Source organism: Vigna umbellata, chromosome 4 (assembly GCF_029865625.1).
Source record: "Vigna umbellata cultivar VRB3 chromosome 4, Vumbellata_1.0, whole genome shotgun sequence".
Lineage (NCBI taxonomy): Eukaryota > Viridiplantae > Streptophyta > Magnoliopsida > Fabales > Fabaceae > Vigna > Vigna umbellata.
Window position 1 is genome coordinate 53,815,941 of NC_142168.1, and position 21,902 is coordinate 53,837,842.

Below are 21,902 nucleotides of genomic sequence, written 5' to 3' on the forward strand. Positions count from 1 at the left end.
AATGAAAATTCATAAATTGTTCAAGTAAATTAAATTATGAATTAGCATAATATTTTGGAGGACATTGTGTAACAAAAAATTCAGAAGAAGACATGTTTGAGAAAGTTTACTTGTTTCTTTACTTTAAAATTCTCTTGGATCAATTCTCCTTCATTTTGAGTCAACTTAACTGCTAAAGCTTCCACCTGTGAGGAATATATTGTTAAGTATGAATGTTTAGCATCATTAACATGAATTGAAGAGCTAAAATAATTTTCCTCAAGCATTATGAAATAGCTTCACAAAAATATGCAGGCTCAGAAAAAGAATGAAAACAAGCTCCACAAAAGTAAGCCCGATGATTGAGCCTTGATATTATTCATCACGCTGATACAAGATCCAAATATACCTACCAGAACACATTTAGGAAAGACAAACCCAGCTATTAAAAACTAATAAAAAAACAACGATAAAAAACAAAAAAGGGACAAAATCCTTCATGATATTAATTTCAATGGAAAGCGAGAGATACAGAGAGAGAAAGCAAGTTATGGTGAGAAAAAGGTAAATTGAAGCGGCAAAAAGAAACTAAAATACAAAATGTTTGCTCAGACCCTCGAGAGAACTTGTTTAATCGATGCAAAAACCTTGAATGAACCAAGGAACCCTATAACAGACCAATTAATCGGTGGAAAAGGGGTTTTAAACGGTGGAAAGGGATTATAATTGGTAGAATGTGATTATAATCGGTGGAAGATGTAGATTGAAGTGAAATGATGCTTAAATGAAGTTTCAATCGGTCAAAGATGAGGAAATGAGGAAATGCGAGAGAAACCCTAACCTGAAAGTGTGGAAGATGCTCTCGAGCCACTGAAATCTTGAGGAAGACGACGCACATAAATGCTCTCTGATGTGCGAGAGAGAAAAAGAAGATGTGAATGTTGCTCTACCCAAACGCGAACAACTTCAAACGCGAAAAGGAAGATGAGATACGCACATAGTGAGTGAATGAGAAACGCGAACAACTTGAGCTTCACCCAACCACCTCAACACGACCGAATGGTAATCGAAATGAAGTTTTGCACAGAAGAGAAAGTATTGCAGGAAAAACAAACTGAATACGAGAAATAATTTGTACCTGTTATAATATTTAACCGATATAAATTAATATTTTTATTAACACATCAAAATATAATATTTACCTAATAAAGTTCCTAAATATATTTCTCTTTACTTAACATAGTTACACATAAAATAGTTCCTAAACTCATAATGTAATGTTGAAACATCTAATCATTTACAAATGGTTAAAAAAATGCAACCCACTACTCCCGAATATCTTTTTATGACATATTGCTCAATTGAAGACGTGTCATCAAATATTTATAAAATAAATAGTTTTTCGTAAGCATTCACCAATACATATAAAACAAAAAAGCAACAAAAACAATAATTTTCACGCAATTATATCATGTAATTTTATCAAAAAGTCAAATCCAATTCAGACCATGTTGCAATACTTTGAAAAAAAAAGTACAACCATATTCATAAGGAATCAAATAGCAATCCATGCATCACTCATACTATAATATAAAATCATGATATATCTAATAGCCAAATGTGTACCTAAAAACCAATGCATTAATTCTTGTGTTAAGTAAAGTTAAAGGCATTAAAACTTACAATCTCCTATAATATATCTTAAAATTTAATTAGGGTAAACTGTTAAACATGTTTTAAAATATATTGTAATAATATTAAATGTAATTTATTAATTTAGTTAAAATTTAGTCTAAATATAATTTTTTTTGTAAAAATCATATTGGATGAGTTAGTTAAATCGGTCTAATTAAAAGTCACCATTGCATGAAATTCAGAAAACAAACTTAAATTTACAATTATTGTTATTGTTATGTTTTTAATTTAAAATAGTCTTACGAATTTTTTGTTTATTTATAGTAAAATCATTCTGCTTGTTTTAAAAGGAAAAAAATCACCGTCTTAATTATAATATAATTTTAAAATTGAAATATTAAATATAAAATTTTTTATCTAAAATTTATAATTTCACACTAAAAAATTCGAAACTGGATAAAAATTTAATACTTAAAATTTAAAATAATTTCAAATCTACTTATATGGCTTAATACCCTCTTTGGTCCCCAGTTTCAGTGGTTTATGTCAATTAAGTCCCCATTTATGAAAGTGTTTTTAGTATGTCCAAAGTTTAGGAAATTAGCGTCAATTTTATCCCTTCCGTTAACTATTAGGAAACGGAGTTAACGCGTTGATGATGTGGCAGTAATTATTTGCAACGTGGCAATAGCTTATTGTGTGTGTGGTGAGGTGTATTTTACTGTGTGTGGTAACTGTGATGTAATAAAGATTGGGTAGGGCAGTGATTTAGGGCACAGAAAAAAGCAATAAGGGTCTTCTTCTCCATTACGCTGAATATTAAAGTTCAGTTGGCAGTAAGGGTCTTCTCCATTCCAGAAATTTATGTTGAGTTGGCAGTAAGGTCGTGGTTCATCTTTCGCGGTTCGTGTTGGGTGACTTGGTGTTTGGTCGTGCACAGTTGGTTGGCGAAGTGGTTCATGGTTGGTGGTTGTCTCGCTTTCAGCTTCGTGACGTACTGGCAATGTCTTTCAATTAAGGTTGTTCGTCTTGCTCATGGGGGAGCTCTCGTGGTGCTTCATCGAGGAGATTGGTTGGAAACCAAATATGCCATTGTGGGGAGGTTGCTATGTTGAGAGTGGCAAGAACAGTTAAGAACCAGGGGAAGCAATTCTGGAGCTGCCCTAATTACAAGGTTTGTAGTTTTATTTTTGTTATAAATTGTTTTGGTGATTAACTAAATGTTTATGGTTGGATACTTTGAACAGCGGACAAGAAATGAAGAATTTCAAGGATGCAACTTCTTTAAATGGCGAAATGATGATAATGTAGATGATGGTGGTAGTATTATTGCTTGGCAAAGGAGAAAGATTAATACTCTGGAGAAATCTCTTATGGGTTGTCAAAAAAGGGAGAAGATGTGGCTATGATGAACATCATCATTGTTTATTGTTTATTGTAATATGATGTTTTGTAAAGAATGACAAGAACAGTTTGGCCTTATTGTCAACAGCATATTACTTTGTGGTGTGAATTTAAATGTTGTCTCATATATTACTTTGTGGTGTGAATTTAAATGTTGTCTGATATATACAACATAAGCACTCTGAAGTTTAATTTGAAATAAAAATAAAATGAATAAGTGGTTTAAGCACAATCATGGTTTACGCACATCATGAAGAAGTGGTTTAAGCACCTCATAAGTGTAGATGAGGTAAGCTGGAGTGAAAAATATGAGTACCTGTAAATTGAGTATAATCAGAAATTGACATTTTAAGCATTATAATCAGAAATTGACATTTTATAACCACAACTAATTTATATTGTAATTGACATTATAATCAGAAATTGGTCCTTTGAAATTGACATCGAAAAGATAAACTGTCATTGACATTGACATTTTAAGCATCCAAATACATATTATAGTTAACAAAATACCCACATCACAGCTAACAAAATAGCCACTTCAAAATGGAGTTCAAAGTACAACTGAATGTTTACAAAGAAGCCATTAATGGCTGTAATACTTAAGCTAAAGTTCATCACACTGTAATACCCACATCACAGCTAACAAAATAGACACTTCAAAATGGAGTTCAAAGTGCAACTGAATGTTTACAAAGAAGCCATTAATGGCTGTAATACTTAAGCTAAAGTCCTGTTGTAGATGCTTGGGTTTGAGGTTTCTGACTTGGTCCTGTACTTTCCTGGGTTTGTGGTGCCTGACTTGGTCCTGAAGTTGGCTGGGTTTCAGGTTGCTGACTTGCTTCACATTGGTTTGTTGGATGACGTTGTGGGCATGTATTTCTTTTGTGACCAAGTTCTCTGCATATGGAACATCTCTTACGAGTCCCATTTTGCTTTAGCTGTGTCTCATCCTTCTTCAGTTCCCAAGCCTCTAGCTTTCTCTTCTTTTTTGGTCTACCAGGTAAAGTCCTTTTAGGTGGGGGCAAAACATCAGGCTGAGGAGTGATTTCCCACAGTTAATGACCGTTGACAGGGTATATGATTGGGATGTATGTTTCTTGGTATGTTGACCTTGTAAACCAATTTGCCACGTAGTCTTCCCCATTGATGTTTAAGAAATTCATTGCAGCTAATGCATGACAGCATGGCATGCCTGTTAAGGTCCACTTTCTGCAAGTACAATCTAATTGGTCTATGTCAACCACATACTTCTCACCAATCATAGAAGTGTGTCTGACCTCAAATATTGTATCTCCTGCCCAACTACAATGACAGCCAAATTAAGTAAGTATATAGAAACAAGAATTATAACATCAACATTAAATCCAAATTCTTATGTGCAGATGTTCACATACCTAGGTAGCCAAAATTGAGTCATGTGCAATTCTTTTTGAAATCTTCTTTTTATCTTTGGGCAAAGATGACCTTCAAATGTAGTAATTTTCTGTCTATTTGTTGACCATCTCTTCATGAGATACAAACGTATGTCTTCCATCATTGTAATGATGGGCTTACCTCTTGCATGTAATATCACACTGTTAAAAGCTTCAGACATATTATTCACTAAGGTGTCACATACAGTTCTACCCGTAAACCTTGAACGTGACCAAAATCTAACATAAGAAAAAAACAGTTACATATAATCAGGTAGGCAAACAAACAAGAAGAATGAATTTCAATATATGTTACCTTGGTGGAATTGCTAGCAAGTGTTTAAATGCATCTGGATTTACATCTTTAATATTTCTCATCACTGCCTCCCATGCTGCAGGGTGTGTACATGAGGCTGCCTTCCATAATAGACGTCTTAGAATTTGGCCAGGAAATTTCTTTCTAAAATTTGCATAAATATGGCGAACACAAAATCTTTGCTCCACACCAGGGAGAAGTTCTTGTAATGCTGGCAAAAGTCCCTATCACAGTTCCAAACATGAAGTTATACACGGTATAATACAAAACAAGAAGGTTTGAAAGGTATATAACAGCATTGAGCCACGTTACTTACTTTTTGTTGATCTGAAATAAATGTGTTAGTTGAACACAGCTCTACACCACCAAGATCATCAATGAGCAATTGTAAAAACCAATGCCAACTGTCCTTATTCTCCACTTCAACAACAGCATATGCCAAAGGACACATTTGGTCATTCACATCTCTTGCAACTGCAGTTAACAACTCACCTCCATATTTTCCTTTTAAGAAACAACCATCTAAACCTATAATAGGCCTACAAGACACAAAGTTGTCTTTACAGGCCTTCAAACACACATACATCCTCTTGAATATTGGATTGTCCTCATTAGGTTCAACCTTCACTTTCACAGTTGAACCAGGATTAGACCGAACCAACTCATTTGCATAATCATAAACTCTTTCATATTGTTCTTTAAAATCACCCTCAATTCTTTTAAAAGCCATTGCTTTTGACCTACAGGTAGTAGACCGAGAAACACCAATGTTCCACTTCTTAGAAACTTTGTTTTGCAGGTTATATAGATTAATGTTCGGATTATCTTTGATGGTCTTTTCTAGCCTCCCACTCAACCATTTAGAAGTCATCAAACGGATGTTAAATTCTCTACTGCATGTGTGCTTGTCTATAATCTTCCTCAGCTGCCATGTATCTTCAGCTGCCTTATATGCACAATATGCATACCATGAACATTTACCTTTTGCCCCACAACATCTGACACACACTCTTCTTTTGTCATTTTTGTAAACTTTTAACTTCCTTCCATTCTCTACTCCATACGTTCTTATAGCTTCTGTAAAATCTTTTTTCTCAGCAAAATATGTGCCCACTTCCCACTCATATTGCTCCATACTTTTGGGCATTAAAAAAGTACTGAAATCACCATACCCATCTCTATCATCATCATTTGTGTTATCACTTTCAACAATACTGTTCAAACTCTCAGATTCCCAATCACTTTCTGATAAACCCCGAGGTCCCCCAAGTTCTATTTGGTTACTAGCTTCAAATACATCACATTCCACTTCATCTCCATCGTCAGTGAAGACATCATCTTCTGACCCAGTCCAACTTCTAACATCATACTCATCAGCATGTACATCACCCTCACCCTGTCCATCCACAACATTACCATCTACCTCAGTCACTCTCTCTACCTCAACTTGTACATGAGGCTCTACATAACCCACTCCCTCAGCCTCAACTTCAACCTCACCTTCTATCACACCATCTAAATCACTCACTGCCTGAACTTCAACTTCTACATAACCTTCTACAGCACCATCTACTTCAGTCACTGCCTGAACTTCAACTTCTACATAATCTTCAACAGCACCATCTTCATTTCCCACTGCCTGAACTTCAACTTCTACCTCACCTTGTACCACAACATCTACATCAGCCACTGCCTCAACTTCAACTTCTACCTCACCTTCTACTTCAACATTTACATCACCCACTGCTTCAACCTCTGGTTCACCAACACCCAATTCAACACTCTCTCTGTCAACTTCTGCTTCACCACTAGGTGCCACAATATCTGGTTGGGAAGAGTATTCCAACTCCAGAATATAGTCAGGCTCACACACCTTGTGTATAACATAAACGTGACCTTGACCATTCAACATAGCAATATTCAGTACATGACATGCACCTTTGTCATCTAATAAAGGTTCCATACAATCTTCTAACACAGGACCACGACCCAATGAATACCACAAAGCCTTTACATTCCTATAACCCATCTCCTTAAGAATGCTTAATATTTCAAAATAACTCCATCGATCTGGATCAATTTTTAAAGTTGTGGTTTGACCATAGTGGTATCTGAATGTTCCATTATTCTCAAATTTCCCCGCATGGTGAAACACAATTTCAACGTCTGAGTTGGCCATCTAAACTAATATAAAAATTGTTTACAGTTAATGATTGTTTAACCCAAATCTTATCTACCCAAAAAACAAGACAAACAAAGCAAAAACACTATTACAAAAGCATAATTAATAAACCACAATTACAAAAATAATCAAATATTGTCCACAAACCATCAGGGGGGACCATAACCACAATGGCACAAGAAAAAACAAAGGACATGCACAGATAATGGGGGACAATAAACAGACAGACCATAAACAAACTTTTGGTGGGGGGGGGGACCATGGTGAAAACAACCACACACACATAAAAGGCTACCGTAAACACACCTTCGAATCGCGAATTTTGTAATACCCACAAACGTCTCAGCACACCTTCCAAATCCAACGAAGATAAATGTATCCACGATTTCTTTGCTCGCAATCTTCCTCAGCAACAATGACTCTATCTACTCACTCTACTCTCCCACACTTCCAATTGCCCTAATCTCGCGTATCGGTCAGTGCCCTAAATCAGATTTTCCCCAAATTAAAAATTCCATTTTTTATTATACCAGAGTTACTTCTATCAATAACATACACGTCACCACACACAGTAACATACACGTCACCACACACACAACAACATATTCCCACGTTGCAAATTATTACTGCCACATCATCAACGCGTTAACTCCGTTTCCAATAGTTAACGGAAGGGACAAAATTGACTCTAATTTGAATAACTTTGGACATACTAAGATCACTTTCATAAATGGGGACTTAATTGACATAAACCACTGAAACTGGGGACCAAAGAGGGTATTAAGCCTATAAAATATAAAACATTAAATAATAATATGAATTTTTAATATTTAAAATTCATTGTTTATCTTTTTTTTAGCATTGAAACAGTTAAATAAATGGTGACGAAGTTCAACCCTAAATCTATCCCAATCTAAATAATCAATATTGATTTTTAAATTAAATATTAATTAATAAAGTAATAAATGATAATTAAATATATAAAAAAATTTCATAAATAATAAATTTTATTGAACAGAATCAACTTAACTTTGTCATTATTAATTTAATTTCAATTTTTAAATTGAACCATAGAAAATGAGTGTTTATTAAAATTTATTGTTTAAAAACTTACTGTAAAACCTTCCAAATTCACTCTCACTTACCTCCAAATCCACTCAAATAAACAAAAACAAATTTATCTTCAAATTCCCTGAAATCCATTCAATCACTCTCCCGAAATCATCTCCTCCAAACTCTCTCAAATGAATAATGCCTTAGTTTGTTTTCAATAATCACTTTAAATATTGTGAAAATATAAGAAAATAGAAGTTGATTTAAATATAAGATTATTGCTTTTATTATTAAATATATGATGTTTTATTTTAGTAATATTATTATATTAAAATGGAACGTTACAAAATTTAAAATTCAAATTTTAAATAAATAATGAAGAAACCATTTTTTTTTCAAATTTATGTTAATATTTTAAATATATTTTAGTATTAATATATTGATGACTATTTTAATATTTATATTATATTGATGACTCTTTGATAAATAAAATTATACCGATATACATAAATAGTTGAAATCATTTTATCATTCCGAAGAAATAGATTCTGTGATAAAAGATAATAGTACATATATTAATTTCAAATTTATGTTAAGATTGAAATGTTATTGGTAGTTTTCTCAACCTCATTTTTTAATTTCATATTTCTTTAATTTTATATTTCTTTAATTTAAATTAATTTAATTTAATTGTACATATATTCGTAGTTTGCGTAGTCGGATTTCAAAAAGAAAATGGTAAAGCTAAAAAAGACAATGCAGTGATATTTTCTTAAGTTTTTTTATTAATAAAATGTGATTTGCACAATTTTTGTTGAAAATAATTTCCAATAAATAGGAAACTAAAATCTACTTTTCCATAAACTAAGATTAGCTCACGTAAGAATTTAAAAACATTATGATAGAAGTTTTACGAATTGACTTATTAATAACAATTTCATATTTTTTACTAGTGTATTTCTGTCTCTCTTAGAAACTATTCTAATAAGTGATGCTAGTTTTGTAAACGTGGTGTTATTATAAGTGTGAGAATGAGTCGTAACAAGAGAAGCGAGACATTATATTGAAATATTCCTCCTAAAAGGAAAGCACAAAAGGTAGGAAAAGATGTGATTATTATGGTAGAAAGTAGGGTCATGACATTGAATAGATTATTATATTAAGATTAAGAATAAAAAGGAAAATCATTTGGCTTTGGTGTTTTTAAATTGAGTGACAGCATGATCAAAAGAGTTCTTAACATGGTGGCACATAAGCATTAATTCCATGCATCCATCTTTAAAAACCTCCTTTGCTGAATCCTCTACACACCCAAATTGAACAGAAAGTTAGCTGAAAACAAGAAACTAAAGACACTTGATGTATTTACCGATGTATTTACCTGTTGTCTGAACTCTGATATTAACTTGATTAAATGAGGGATGAGGAATGTTGTATCCACAATATGTCACTCTTGAACTGCAAAACAACCATTAATCAAGATAGATAGATAGGTAGATTATCTTCAATGAAACTCACATATACTAACTCCTGATTTAAGGTGTATCGTATAGAATTTGCAAATGTATGATCCTCATCCGCCAGACAAAAGGTTGATTTACTATCATCAGAATTTGACCCAAGCTCCATCTCTCTCCCTCAATCTAAAACACAACATAACCAGAAACATGACATCAATCAGTTTTACAGTTTACACAACTTAAGAAATAACAAGTCTAGAAAGTGAAATAACCAAAATCATCATCAATTACACACATAAGGTTTGCGCATAAAGAGAAAGTGAAATTGGGGAAAAGCTTTACCGGAAGACAACGTGCGCTACACTTTGAAACGCACAATTGATTGAAGTAAAAGAGAAAAATATAGAATTTCACTTTCTTAATTAGGGTTTATTATAATACGGTAAGAGCTTTAAATAGACATATTTTGGTTCACCAAATTCAGTTTTTGGATTTTTTATTTATTTTAGATACTGGGATCTCTCATAAAATAAATTAAATTATCTAAGTGTTAGAAGTAGTTGTACACACGTACTAACTTCTCCTAACACACCACAAATCACTCAACTAATTCAATAGTAGCACAATTTACCCACTTTTTTTTATATAACTTATTATTAATTTTATTTTCTTGAAAATGTATTCCTAATTAACAATAATCTAGTCACTGACAATCCAATGCTGGGAGTATAACTTGAATTTTATTATGGATTATACATATTAGTTGTTAAATATATATTTATATAATAGAATATAAAAAAACCACTTCGCTATCTTCTTGTCATATTAATTTAATAAATATTTTTAAGATAACTATTATATAATTATTATATATTTTATCCTTCATTATATATATATATATATATATATATATATATATATATATATCTTTTGTAATATTAACAATTTTTTATTTATAAATTATATTGTTAAACAATTTTCTATGACAATAAACATAAGTATAATAAATATAAGATAGAAATGTTGTATACTTTAATATTATCAGAGAAATAATGAGTAGAAATCAAACATAAAATGAAAAATAAAAGAAAATAAAATAAATTGTGTGTTGAAATAGGAGAAGAAGATTAAAAAGTAAAAGAAACTGAATAAAAGATTATAAACATTTGAATTTTAAAACACATGCACGATCGCATGTGTGTTTATATTTACTTTATAATAATAAAATACAAAAAATTATTATGGTTAAGCAGTTTTTCTTATTTTTTATGTAGTTTTTTAATTAAAAAATAGTTAAGTTTAAAACCGTCAAATAAAAAAAAATAAATTTAAATAAAAATTATTATTAAAAAGTAATATTGATAAAATAAATATTTAAATTTTAAAAAGATATTTAATCAGTAAAGTTGGAAAATAAATATGGATACCAGAAGGAGGCATCTCTTTATATATAGGTATAAATAAAATAAAAAATAAATATAAATTTATATGTTTAGAAAACATTCAAAGTATGTGACACTATGTCAACTTACATCACAAATTTTTTTTTTCTAATAAATAAATAAACAATAACAATAATTACAAAAATATATAACAAAAACACAAACTAATACCATTTTAATAGTGTTAGTACACTACTAATAGAAAGAATATTATTGTATCAAAAATTTTAAATTAGAGACTAAATTGAGATATGACTAGTGAAACATGTTTTAAAATATATTATAATAATATGAAATGTAATTTATTAATTTAGTTAAATTTTAGTCTAAATATAATTTTTTTTGTAAAAGTCATATTGGATTAGTTAGTTAAATCGATCTAATTAAAAGTTAATATGTCATCGAAACAGAAACAACACAAAATCAGTACAAAAAATCATCTTGAACAGGGATTTTAAAATTTAATATAAAAGGTGTTAAATACTAAAAAAACGCATTGTTGTTAATTTAAAATAGTCTTACGAATTTTTTGTTTATTTATAGTAAAATCATTCTGCTTGTTTTAAAAGGAAAAAAATCACCGTCTTAATTATAATATAATTTTAAAATTGAAATATTAAATATAAAATTTTTTATCTAAAATTTATAATTTCACACTAAAAAATTCGAAACTGGATAAAAATTTAATACTTAAAATTTAAAATAATTTCAAATCTACTTATATGATATAAAATATAAAACATTAAATAATAATATGAATTTTTAATATTTAAAATTCATTGTTTATCTTTTTTTTAGCATTGAAACAGTTAAATAAATGGTGACGAAGTTCAACCTTAAATCTATCCCAATCTGAATAATCAGTATTGATTTTTAAATTAAATATTAATTAATAAAGTAATAAATGATAATTAAATATATAAAAAAATTTCATAAATAATAAATTTTATTGAACAGAATCAACTTAACTTTGTCATTATTAATTTAATTTCAATTTTTAAATTGAATCATAGAAAATGAGTGTTTATTAAAATTTATTGTTTAAAAACTTACTGTAAAACCTTCCAAATCCACTTTCACTTACCTCCAAATCCACTCAAATAAACAAAAAAAAAATTATCTTCAAATTCCCTAAAATCCATTCAATCACTCTTCCGAAATCACCTCCTCCAAACTCTCTCAAGTGAATAATGCCTTAGTTTGTTTTCAATAATCACTTTAAATATTCTGAAAATATAAGAAAATAGAAGTTGATTTAAATGAAAAGAGAGATGAAACAGTTATCTATATTCTAGATTGTAGATTATTGCTTTTATTATTAAATATATGATGTTTTATTTTAGTAATATTATTATATTAAAATGGAACGTTACAAAATTTAAAATTCAAATTTTAAATAAATAATGAAGAAACCATTTTTTTTTCAAATTTATGTTAATGTTTTAAATATATTTTAGTATTAATATATTGATGACTATTTTAATATTTATATTATATTGATGACTCTTTGATAAATAAAATTATACTGATATACATAAATAGTTGAAATCATTTTATCATTGGGAAGAAATAGATTATGTGATGAAAGATAATAGTACGTACTTTGGTTGAAATTTTGTCTTATCAAAGAAAGGAGATTGTGCATGACTCATCATAATTTGTTTATTTTGACAAATTTAGATTTGAAAAGCAACAGAAGTATGTGTTAAGATTGAAATGTTATTCGTAGTTTTCTCAACCTCATTTTTCAATTTCATATTTCTTTAATTTTATATTTTTTTAATTTCATATTTCTTTAATTTCATATTTCTTTAATTTAAATTAATTTAATTTAATTTAATTGTACATATATTCGTAGTTTGCGTAGTCGGATTTCAAAAAGAAAATGGTAAAGCTAAAAAAGACAATGGAGTGATATTTTCTTTTATTAATAAAATGTGATTTGCACAACTTTTCTTGAAAATAATTTCCAATAAATAGGAAATTAAAATCTACTTTTCCATAAACTAAGATTAACTCACGTAAGAATTAAAAAACATTATGATAGAAGTTTTACGAATTGACTTATTAATAACAATTTCATATTTTTTCACTAGTGTATTTGTGTCTCTCTTAGAAACTATTCTAATAAGTGATGCTAGTTATTATGGTAGAAATATATTGAAATATTGAAATATTGAAATATTCCTCCTAAAAGGAAAACACAAAAAGTAGGAAAAGATGATGTGATTATTATGGTAGAAAGTAGGGTGATGACATTAAATAGATAATTATATTAAGATTAAGAATAAAAAGGAAAATCATTTGGCTTTGGTGTTTTTAAATTGAGTGACAGCATGATCAAAAGAGGTCCTAACATGGCGGCACATAAGCATCAATTCCATGCATCCATCTTTAAAAACCTCCTTTGCTGAATCCTCTACACACCCAAATCCAACAGAAAATTAGCTGAAAACAATAAACTGAACACACTTGATGTATTTACCTGTTGTCTGAACTCTGATATTAACTTGATTAAATGAGGGATGAGGAATGCTGTATCCACAATATGTCACTCTTGGACTGCAAAACAACCATTATTCAAGATAGATAGATATAGATAGATAGATTATCTTGAATGAAACTCATATATACTAACTCCTGATTTAAGGTGTAACGTATAGAATTTGCAAATGTATGATCCTCATCCACCAGACAAAATGTTGATTTACTATCATCAGAATTTGACCCAAGCTCCATCTTTGTCACTCAATCCAAAACACAACATAACCAGAAACATGGCATCAATCAGTTTTACAGTTTAGTTTACACAACTTAAGAAAATTATCATTAATGAGTCTGCGCCTATCAAATAACCAAAATCATCATCAATTGTAGAAATAAGGTTTGCATAAAGAGAAAGTGAAATTGGGGAAAAGCTTTACCGGAAGACCACGTGCGCTACACTTGAAAGGCACAATTGATTGAAGTAAAAGAGAAAAATATAGAATTTCACTTTCTTAATTAGGGTTTATTATAATACGGTAAGAGCTTTAAATAGACATATTTTGGTTCACCAAATTCAGTTTTTGGATTTTTTATTTATTTTAGATACTGGGATCTCTCATAAAATAAATTAAATTATCTAAGTGTTAGAAGTAGTTGTACACACGTACTAACTTCTCCTAACACACCACAAATCACTCAACTAATTCAATAGTAGCACAATTTACCCACTTTTTTTTATATAACTTATTATTAATTTTATTTTCTTGAAAATGTATTCCTAATTAACAATAATCTAGTCACTGACAATCCAATGCTGGGAGTATAACTTGAATTTTATTATGGATTATACATATTAGTTGTTAAATATATATTTATATAATAGAATATAAAAAAACCACTTCGCTATCTTCTTGTCATATTAATTTAATAAATATTTTTAAGATAACTATTATATAATTATTATATATTTTATCCTTCATTATATATATATATATATATATATATATATATATATATCTTTTGTAATATTAACAATTTTTTATTTATAAATTATATTGTTAAACAATTTTCTATGACAATAAACATAAGTATAATAAATATAAGATAGAAATGTTGTATACTTTAATATTATCAGAGAAATAATGAGTAGAAATCAAACATAAAATGAAAAATAAAAGAAAATAAAATAAATTGTGTGTTGAAATAGGAGAAGAAGATTAAAAAGTAAAAGAAACTGAATAAAAGATTATAAACATTTGAATTTTAAAACACATGCACGATCGCATGTGTGTTTATATTTACTTTATAATAATAAAATACAAAAAATTATTATGGTTAAGCAGTTTTTCTTATTTTTTATGTAGTTTTTTAATTAAAAAATAGTTAAGTTTAAAACCGTCAAATAAAAAAAATAAATTTAAATAAAAATTATTATTAAAAAGTAATATTGATAAAATAAATATTTAAATTTTAAAAAGATATTTAATCAGTAAAGTTGGAAAATAAATATGGATACCAGAAGGAGGCATCTCTTTATATATAGGTATAAATAAAATAAAAAATAAATATAAATTTATATGTTTAGAAAACATTCAAAGTATGTGACACTATGTCAACTTACATCACAAATTTTTTTTTTCTAATAAATAAATAAACAATAACAATAATTACAAAAATATATAACAAAAACACAAACTAATACCATTTTAATAGTGTTAGTACACTACTAATAGAAAGAATATTATTGTATCAAAAATTTTAAATTAGAGACTAAATTGAGATATGACTAGTGAAACATGTTTTAAAATATATTATAATAATATGAAATGTAATTTATTAATTTAGTTAAATTTTAGTCTAAATATAATTTTTTTTGTAAAAGTCATATTGGATTAGTTAGTTAAATCGATCTAATTAAAAGTTAATATGTCATCGAAACAGAAACAACACAAAATCAGTACAAAAAATCATCTTGAACAGGGATTTTAAAATTTAATATAAAAGGTGTTAAATACTAAAAAAACGCATTGTTGTTAATTTAAAATAGTCTTACGAATTTTTTGTTTATTTATAGTAAAATCATTCTGCTTGTTTTAAAAGGAAAAAAATCACCGTCTTAATTATAATATAATTTTAAAATTGAAATATTAAATATAAAATTTTTTATCTAAAATTTATAATTTCACACTAAAAAATTCGAAACTGGATAAAAATTTAATACTTAAAATTTAAAATAATTTCAAATCTACTTATATGATATAAAATATAAAACATTAAATAATAATATGAATTTTTAATATTTAAAATTCATTGTTTATCTTTTTTTTAGCATTGAAACAGTTAAATAAATGGTGACGAAGTTCAACCTTAAATCTATCCCAATCTGAATAATCAGTATTGATTTTTAAATTAAATATTAATTAATAAAGTAATAAATGATAATTAAATATATAAAAAAATTTCATAAATAATAAATTTTATTGAACAGAATCAACTTAACTTTGTCATTATTAATTTAATTTCAATTTTTAAATTGAATCATAGAAAATGAGTGTTTATTAAAATTTATTGTTTAAAAACTTACTGTAAAACCTTCCAAATCCACTTTCACTTACCTCCAAATCCACTCAAATAAACAAAAAAAAAATTATCTTCAAATTCCCTAAAATCCATTCAATCACTCTTCCGAAATCACCTCCTCCAAACTCTCTCAAGTGAATAATGCCTTAGTTTGTTTTCAATAATCACTTTAAATATTCTGAAAATATAAGAAAATAGAAGTTGATTTAAATGAAAAGAGAGATGAAACAGTTATCTATATTCTAGATTGTAGATTATTGCTTTTATTATTAAATATATGATGTTTTATTTTAGTAATATTATTATATTAAAATGGAACGTTACAAAATTTAAAATTCAAATTTTAAATAAATAATGAAGAAACCATTTTTTTTTCAAATTTATGTTAATGTTTTAAATATATTTTAGTATTAATATATTGATGACTATTTTAATATTTATATTATATTGATGACTCTTTGATAAATAAAATTATACTGATATACATAAATAGTTGAAATCATTTTATCATTGGGAAGAAATAGATTATGTGATGAAAGATAATAGTACGTACTTTGGTTGAAATTTTGTCTTATCAAAGAAAGGAGATTGTGCATGACTCATCATAATTTGTTTATTTTGACAAATTTAGATTTGAAAAGCAACAGAAGTATGTGTTAAGATTGAAATGTTATTCGTAGTTTTCTCAACCTCATTTTTCAATTTCATATTTCTTTAATTTTATATTTTTTTAATTTCATATTTCTTTAATTTCATATTTCTTTAATTTAAATTAATTTAATTTAATTTAATTGTACATATATTCGTAGTTTGCGTAGTCGGATTTCAAAAAGAAAATGGTAAAGCTAAAAAAGACAATGGAGTGATATTTTCTTTTATTAATAAAATGTGATTTGCACAACTTTTCTTGAAAATAATTTCCAATAAATAGGAAATTAAAATCTACTTTTCCATAAACTAAGATTAACTCACGTAAGAATTAAAAAACATTATGATAGAAGTTTTACGAATTGACTTATTAATAACAATTTCATATTTTTTCACTAGTGTATTTGTGTCTCTCTTAGAAACTATTCTAATAAGTGATGCTAGTTATTATGGTAGAAATATATTGAAATATTGAAATATTGAAATATTCCTCCTAAAAGGAAAACACAAAAAGTAGGAAAAGATGATGTGATTATTATGGTAGAAAGTAGGGTGATGACATTAAATAGATAATTATATTAAGATTAAGAATAAAAAGGAAAATCATTTGGCTTTGGTGTTTTTAAATTGAGTGACAGCATGATCAAAAGAGGTCCTAACATGGCGGCACATAAGCATCAATTCCATGCATCCATCTTTAAAAACCTCCTTTGCTGAATCCTCTACACACCCAAATCCAACAGAAAATTAGCTGAAAACAATAAACTGAACACACTTGATGTATTTACCTGTTGTCTGAACTCTGATATTAACTTGATTAAATGAGGGATGAGGAATGCTGTATCCACAATATGTCACTCTTGGACTGCAAAACAACCATTATTCAAGATAGATAGATATAGATAGATAGATTATCTTGAATGAAACTCATATATACTAACTCCTGATTTAAGGTGTAACGTATAGAATTTGCAAATGTATGATCCTCATCCACCAGACAAAATGTTGATTTACTATCATCAGAATTTGACCCAAGCTCCATCTTTGTCACTCAATCCAAAACACAACATAACCAGAAACATGGCATCAATCAGTTTTACAGTTTACACAACTTAAGAAAATTATCATTAATGAGTCTGCGCCTATCAAATAACCAAAATCATCATCAATTGTAGAAATAAGGTTTGCGCATAAAGAGAAAGTGAAATTGGGGAAAAGCTTTACCGGAAGACCACGTGCGCTACACTTGAAAGGCACAATTGATTGAAGTAAAAGAGAAAAATATAGAATTTCACTTTCTTAATTAGGGTTTATTATAATACGGTAAGAGCTTTAAATAGACATATTTTGGTTCACCAAATTCAGTTTTTGGATTTTTTATTTATTTTAGATACTGGGATCTCTCATAAAATAAATTAAATTATCTAAGTGTTAGAAGTAGTTGTACACACGTACTAACTTCTCCTAACACACCACAAATCACTCAACTAATTCAATAGTAGCACAATTTACCCACTTTTTTTTATATAACTTATTATTAATTTTATTTTCTTGAAAATGTATTCCTAATTAACAATAATCTAGTCACTGACAATCCAATGCTGGGAGTATAACTTGAATTTTATTATGGATTATACATATTAGTTGTTAAATATATATTTATATAATAGAATATAAAAAAACCACTTCGCTATCTTCTTGTCATATTAATTTAATAAATATTTTTAAGATAACTATTATATAATTATTATATATTTTATCCTTCATTATATATATATATATATATATATATATATATATATATCTTTTGTAATATTAACAATTTTTTATTTATAAATTATATTGTTAAACAATTTTCTATGACAATAAACATAAGTATAATAAATATAAGATAGAAATGTTGTATACTTTAATATTATCAGAGAAATAATGAGTAGAAATCAAACATAAAATGAAAAATAAAAGAAAATAAAATAAATTGTGTGTTGAAATAGGAGAAGAAGATTAAAAAGTAAAAGAAACTGAATAAAAGATTATAAACATTTGAATTTTAAAACACATGCACGATCGCATGTGTGTTTATATTTACTTTATAATAATAAAATACAAAAAATTATTATGGTTAAGCAGTTTTTCTTATTTTTTATGTAGTTTTTTAATTAAAAAATAGTTAAGTTTAAAACCGTCAAATAAAAAAAATAAATTTAAATAAAAATTATTATTAAAAAGTAATATTGATAAAATAAATATTTAAATTTTAAAAAGATATTTAATCAGTAAAGTTGGAAAATAAATATGGATACCAGAAGGAGGCATCTCTTTATATATAGGTATAAATAAAATAAAAAATAAATATAAATTTATATGTTTAGAAAACATTCAAAGTATGTGACACTATGTCAACTTACATCACAAATTTTTTTTTTCTAATAAATAAATAAACAATAACAATAATTACAAAAATATATAACAAAAACACAAACTAATACCATTTTAATAGTGTTAGTACACTACTAATAGAAAGAATATTATTGTATCAAAAATTTTAAATTAGAGACTAAATTGAGATATGACTAGTGAAACATGTTTTAAAATATATTATAATAATATGAAATGTAATTTATTAATTTAGTTAAATTTTAGTCTAAATATAATTTTTTTTGTAAAAGTCATATTGGATTAGTTAGTTAAATCGATCTAATTAAAAGTTAATATGTCATCGAAACAGAAACAACACAAAATCAGTACAAAAAATCATCTTGAACAGGGATTTTAAAATTTAATATAAAAGGTGTTAAATACTAAAAAAACGCATTGTTGTTAATTTAAAATAGTCTTACGAATTTTTTGTTTATTTATAGTAAAATCATTCTGCTTGTTTTAAAAGGAAAAAAATCACCGTCTTAATTATAATATAATTTTAAAATTGAAATATTAAATATAAAATTTTTTATCTAAAATTTATAATTTCACACTAAAAAATTCGAAACTGGATAAAAATTTAATACTTAAAATTTAAAATAATTTCAAATCTACTTATATGATATAAAATATAAAACATTAAATAATAATATGAATTTTTAATATTTAAAATTCATTGTTTATCTTTTTTTTAGCATTGAAACAGTTAAATAAATGGTGACGAAGTTCAACCTTAAATCTATCCCAATCTGAATAATCAGTATTGATTTTTAAATTAAATATTAATTAATAAAGTAATAAATGATAATTAAATATATAAAAAAATTTCATAAATAATAAATTTTATTGAACAGAATCAACTTAACTTTGTCATTATTAATTTAATTTCAATTTTTAAATTGAATCATAGAAAATGAGTGTTTATTAAAATTTATTGTTTAAAAACTTACTGTAAAACCTTCCAAATCCACTTTCACTTACCTCCAAATCCACTCAAATAAACAAAAAAAAAATTATCTTCAAATTCCCTAAAATCCATTCAATCACTCTTCCGAAATCACCTCCTCCAAACTCTCTCAAGTGAATAATGCCTTAGTTTGTTTTCAATAATCACTTTAAATATTCTGAAAATATAAGAAAATAGAAGTTGATTTAAATGAAAAGAGAGATGAAACAGTTATCTATATTCTAGATTGTAGATTATTGCTTTTATTATTAAATATATGATGTTTTATTTTAGTAATATTATTATATTAAAATGGAACGTTACAAAATTTAAAATTCAAATTTTAAATAAATAATGAAGAAACCATTTTTTTTTCAAATTTATGTTAATGTTTTAAATATATTTTAGTATTAATATATTGATGACTATTTTAATATTTATATTATATTGATGACTCTTTGATAAATAAAATTATACTGATATACATAAATAGTTGAAATCATTTTATCATTGGGAAGAAATAGATTATGTGATGAAAGATAATAGTACGTACTTTGGTTGAAATTTTGTCTTATCAAAGAAAGGAGATTGTGCATGACTCATCATAATTTGTTTATTTTGACAAATTTAGATTTGAAAAGCAACAGAAGTATGTGTTAAGATTGAAATGTTATTCGTAGTTTTCTCAACCTCATTTTTCAATTTCATATTTCTTTAATTTTATATTTTTTTAATTTCATATTTCTTTAATTTCATATTTCTTTAATTTAAATTAATTTAATTTAATTTAATTGTACATATATTCGTAGTTTGCGTAGTCGGATTTCAAAAAGAAAATGGTAAAGCTAAAAAAGACAATGGAGTGATATTTTCTTTTATTAATAAAATGTGATTTGCACAACTTTTCTTGAAAATAATTTCCAATAAATAGGAAATTAAAATCTACTTTTCCATAAACTAAGATTAACTCACGTAAGAATTAAAAAACATTATGATAGAAGTTTTACGAATTGACTTATTAATAACAATTTCATATTTTTTCACTAGTGTATTTGTGTCTCTCTTAGAAACTATTCTAATAAGTGATGCTAGTTATTATGGTAGAAATATATTGAAATATTGAAATATTCCTCCTAAAAGGAAAACACAAAAAGTAGGAAAAGATGATGTGATTATTATGGTAGAAAGTAGGGTGATGACATTAAATAGATAATTATATTAAGATTAAGAATAAAAAGGAAAATCATTTGGCTTTGGTGTTTTTAAATTGAGTGACAGCATGATCAAAAGAGGTCCTAACATGGCGGCACATAAGCATCAATTCCATGCATCCATCTTTAAAAACCTCCTTTGCTGAATCCTCTACACACCCAAATCGAACAGAAAATTAGCTGAAAACAATAAACTGAACACACTTGATGTATTTACCTGTTGTCTGAACTCTGATATTAACTTGATTAAATGAGGGATGAGGAATGCTGTATCCACAATATGTCACTCTTGGACTGCAAAACAACCATTATTCAAGATAGATAGATATAGATAGATAGATTATCTTGAATGAAACTCATATATACTAACTCCTGATTTAAGGTGTAACGTATAGAATTTGCAAATGTATGATCCTCATCCACCAGACAAAATGTTGATTTACTATCATCAGAATTTGACCCAAGCTCCATCTTTGTCACTCAATCCAAAACACAACATAACCAGAAACATGACATCAATCAGTTTTACAGTTTACACAACTTAAGAAAATTATCATTAATGAGTCTGCGCCTATCAAATAACCAAAATCATCATCAATTGTAGAAATAAGGTTTGCGCATAAAGAGAAAGTGAAATTGGGGAAAAGCTTTACCGGAAGACCACGTGCGCTACACTTGAAAGGCACAATTGATTGAAGTAAAAGAGAAAAATATAGAATTTCA

The 21,902-nt window shown here is 27.1% G+C and overlaps 1 protein-coding gene and 3 long non-coding RNA genes across 4 annotated transcripts; all 4 read right to left on the reverse strand.

Moving 5' to 3' along the window:
- Nucleotides 1–9,047: 9,047 nt before the first annotated feature.
- Nucleotides 9,048–9,858, reverse strand: LOC148200618 (uncharacterized). The gene is made up of 4 exons (XM_088114472.1): nt 9,787–9,858; nt 9,513–9,627; nt 9,366–9,442; nt 9,048–9,287 (listed from the first exon to the last, which is right to left on the reverse strand). The coding sequence occupies exons 2-4, from the start codon at nt 9,611–9,613 to the stop codon at nt 9,169–9,171; spliced, it is 297 nt and encodes a 98-aa protein (XP_087970598.1). The 5' UTR covers nt 9,614–9,627; nt 9,787–9,858; the 3' UTR covers nt 9,048–9,168.
- Nucleotides 9,859–13,302: 3,444 nt separating this feature from the next.
- LOC148200619 (uncharacterized) lies at nt 13,303–13,880 on the reverse strand. Its single transcript, XR_015786314.1, has 3 exons — nt 13,811–13,880; nt 13,525–13,625; nt 13,303–13,448 (listed from the first exon to the last, which is right to left on the reverse strand). It is a non-coding gene; the product is annotated as an uncharacterized LOC148200619 (long non-coding RNA).
- A 3,261-nt stretch (nt 13,881–17,141) lies between these two features.
- Nucleotides 17,142–17,895, reverse strand: LOC148200620 (uncharacterized). The gene is made up of 3 exons (XR_015786312.1): nt 17,826–17,895; nt 17,543–17,643; nt 17,142–17,466 (listed from the first exon to the last, which is right to left on the reverse strand). It is a non-coding gene; the product is annotated as an uncharacterized LOC148200620 (long non-coding RNA).
- A 3,440-nt stretch (nt 17,896–21,335) lies between these two features.
- LOC148200621 (uncharacterized) lies at nt 21,336–21,902 on the reverse strand. Its single transcript, XR_015786311.1, has 3 exons — nt 21,833–21,902; nt 21,550–21,650; nt 21,336–21,473 (listed from the first exon to the last, which is right to left on the reverse strand). It is a non-coding gene; the product is annotated as an uncharacterized LOC148200621 (long non-coding RNA).

Coding starts and splice junctions, on each gene's coding strand:
- LOC148200618 (XM_088114472.1), bottom strand. CDS start 9,613: ATGGAGCTTGGGTCAAATTCTGATGATAGTAAATCAACCTTTTGTCTG. Junction 9,443..9,512: donor CGATACACCTTAAATCAGGA/GTTAGTATATGT, acceptor GTTGTTTTGCAG/TTCAAGAGTGACATATTGTG. Junction 9,288..9,365: donor TATCAGAGTTCAGACAACAG/GTAAATACATCG, acceptor TTGGGTGTGTAG/AGGATTCAGCAAAGGAGGTT.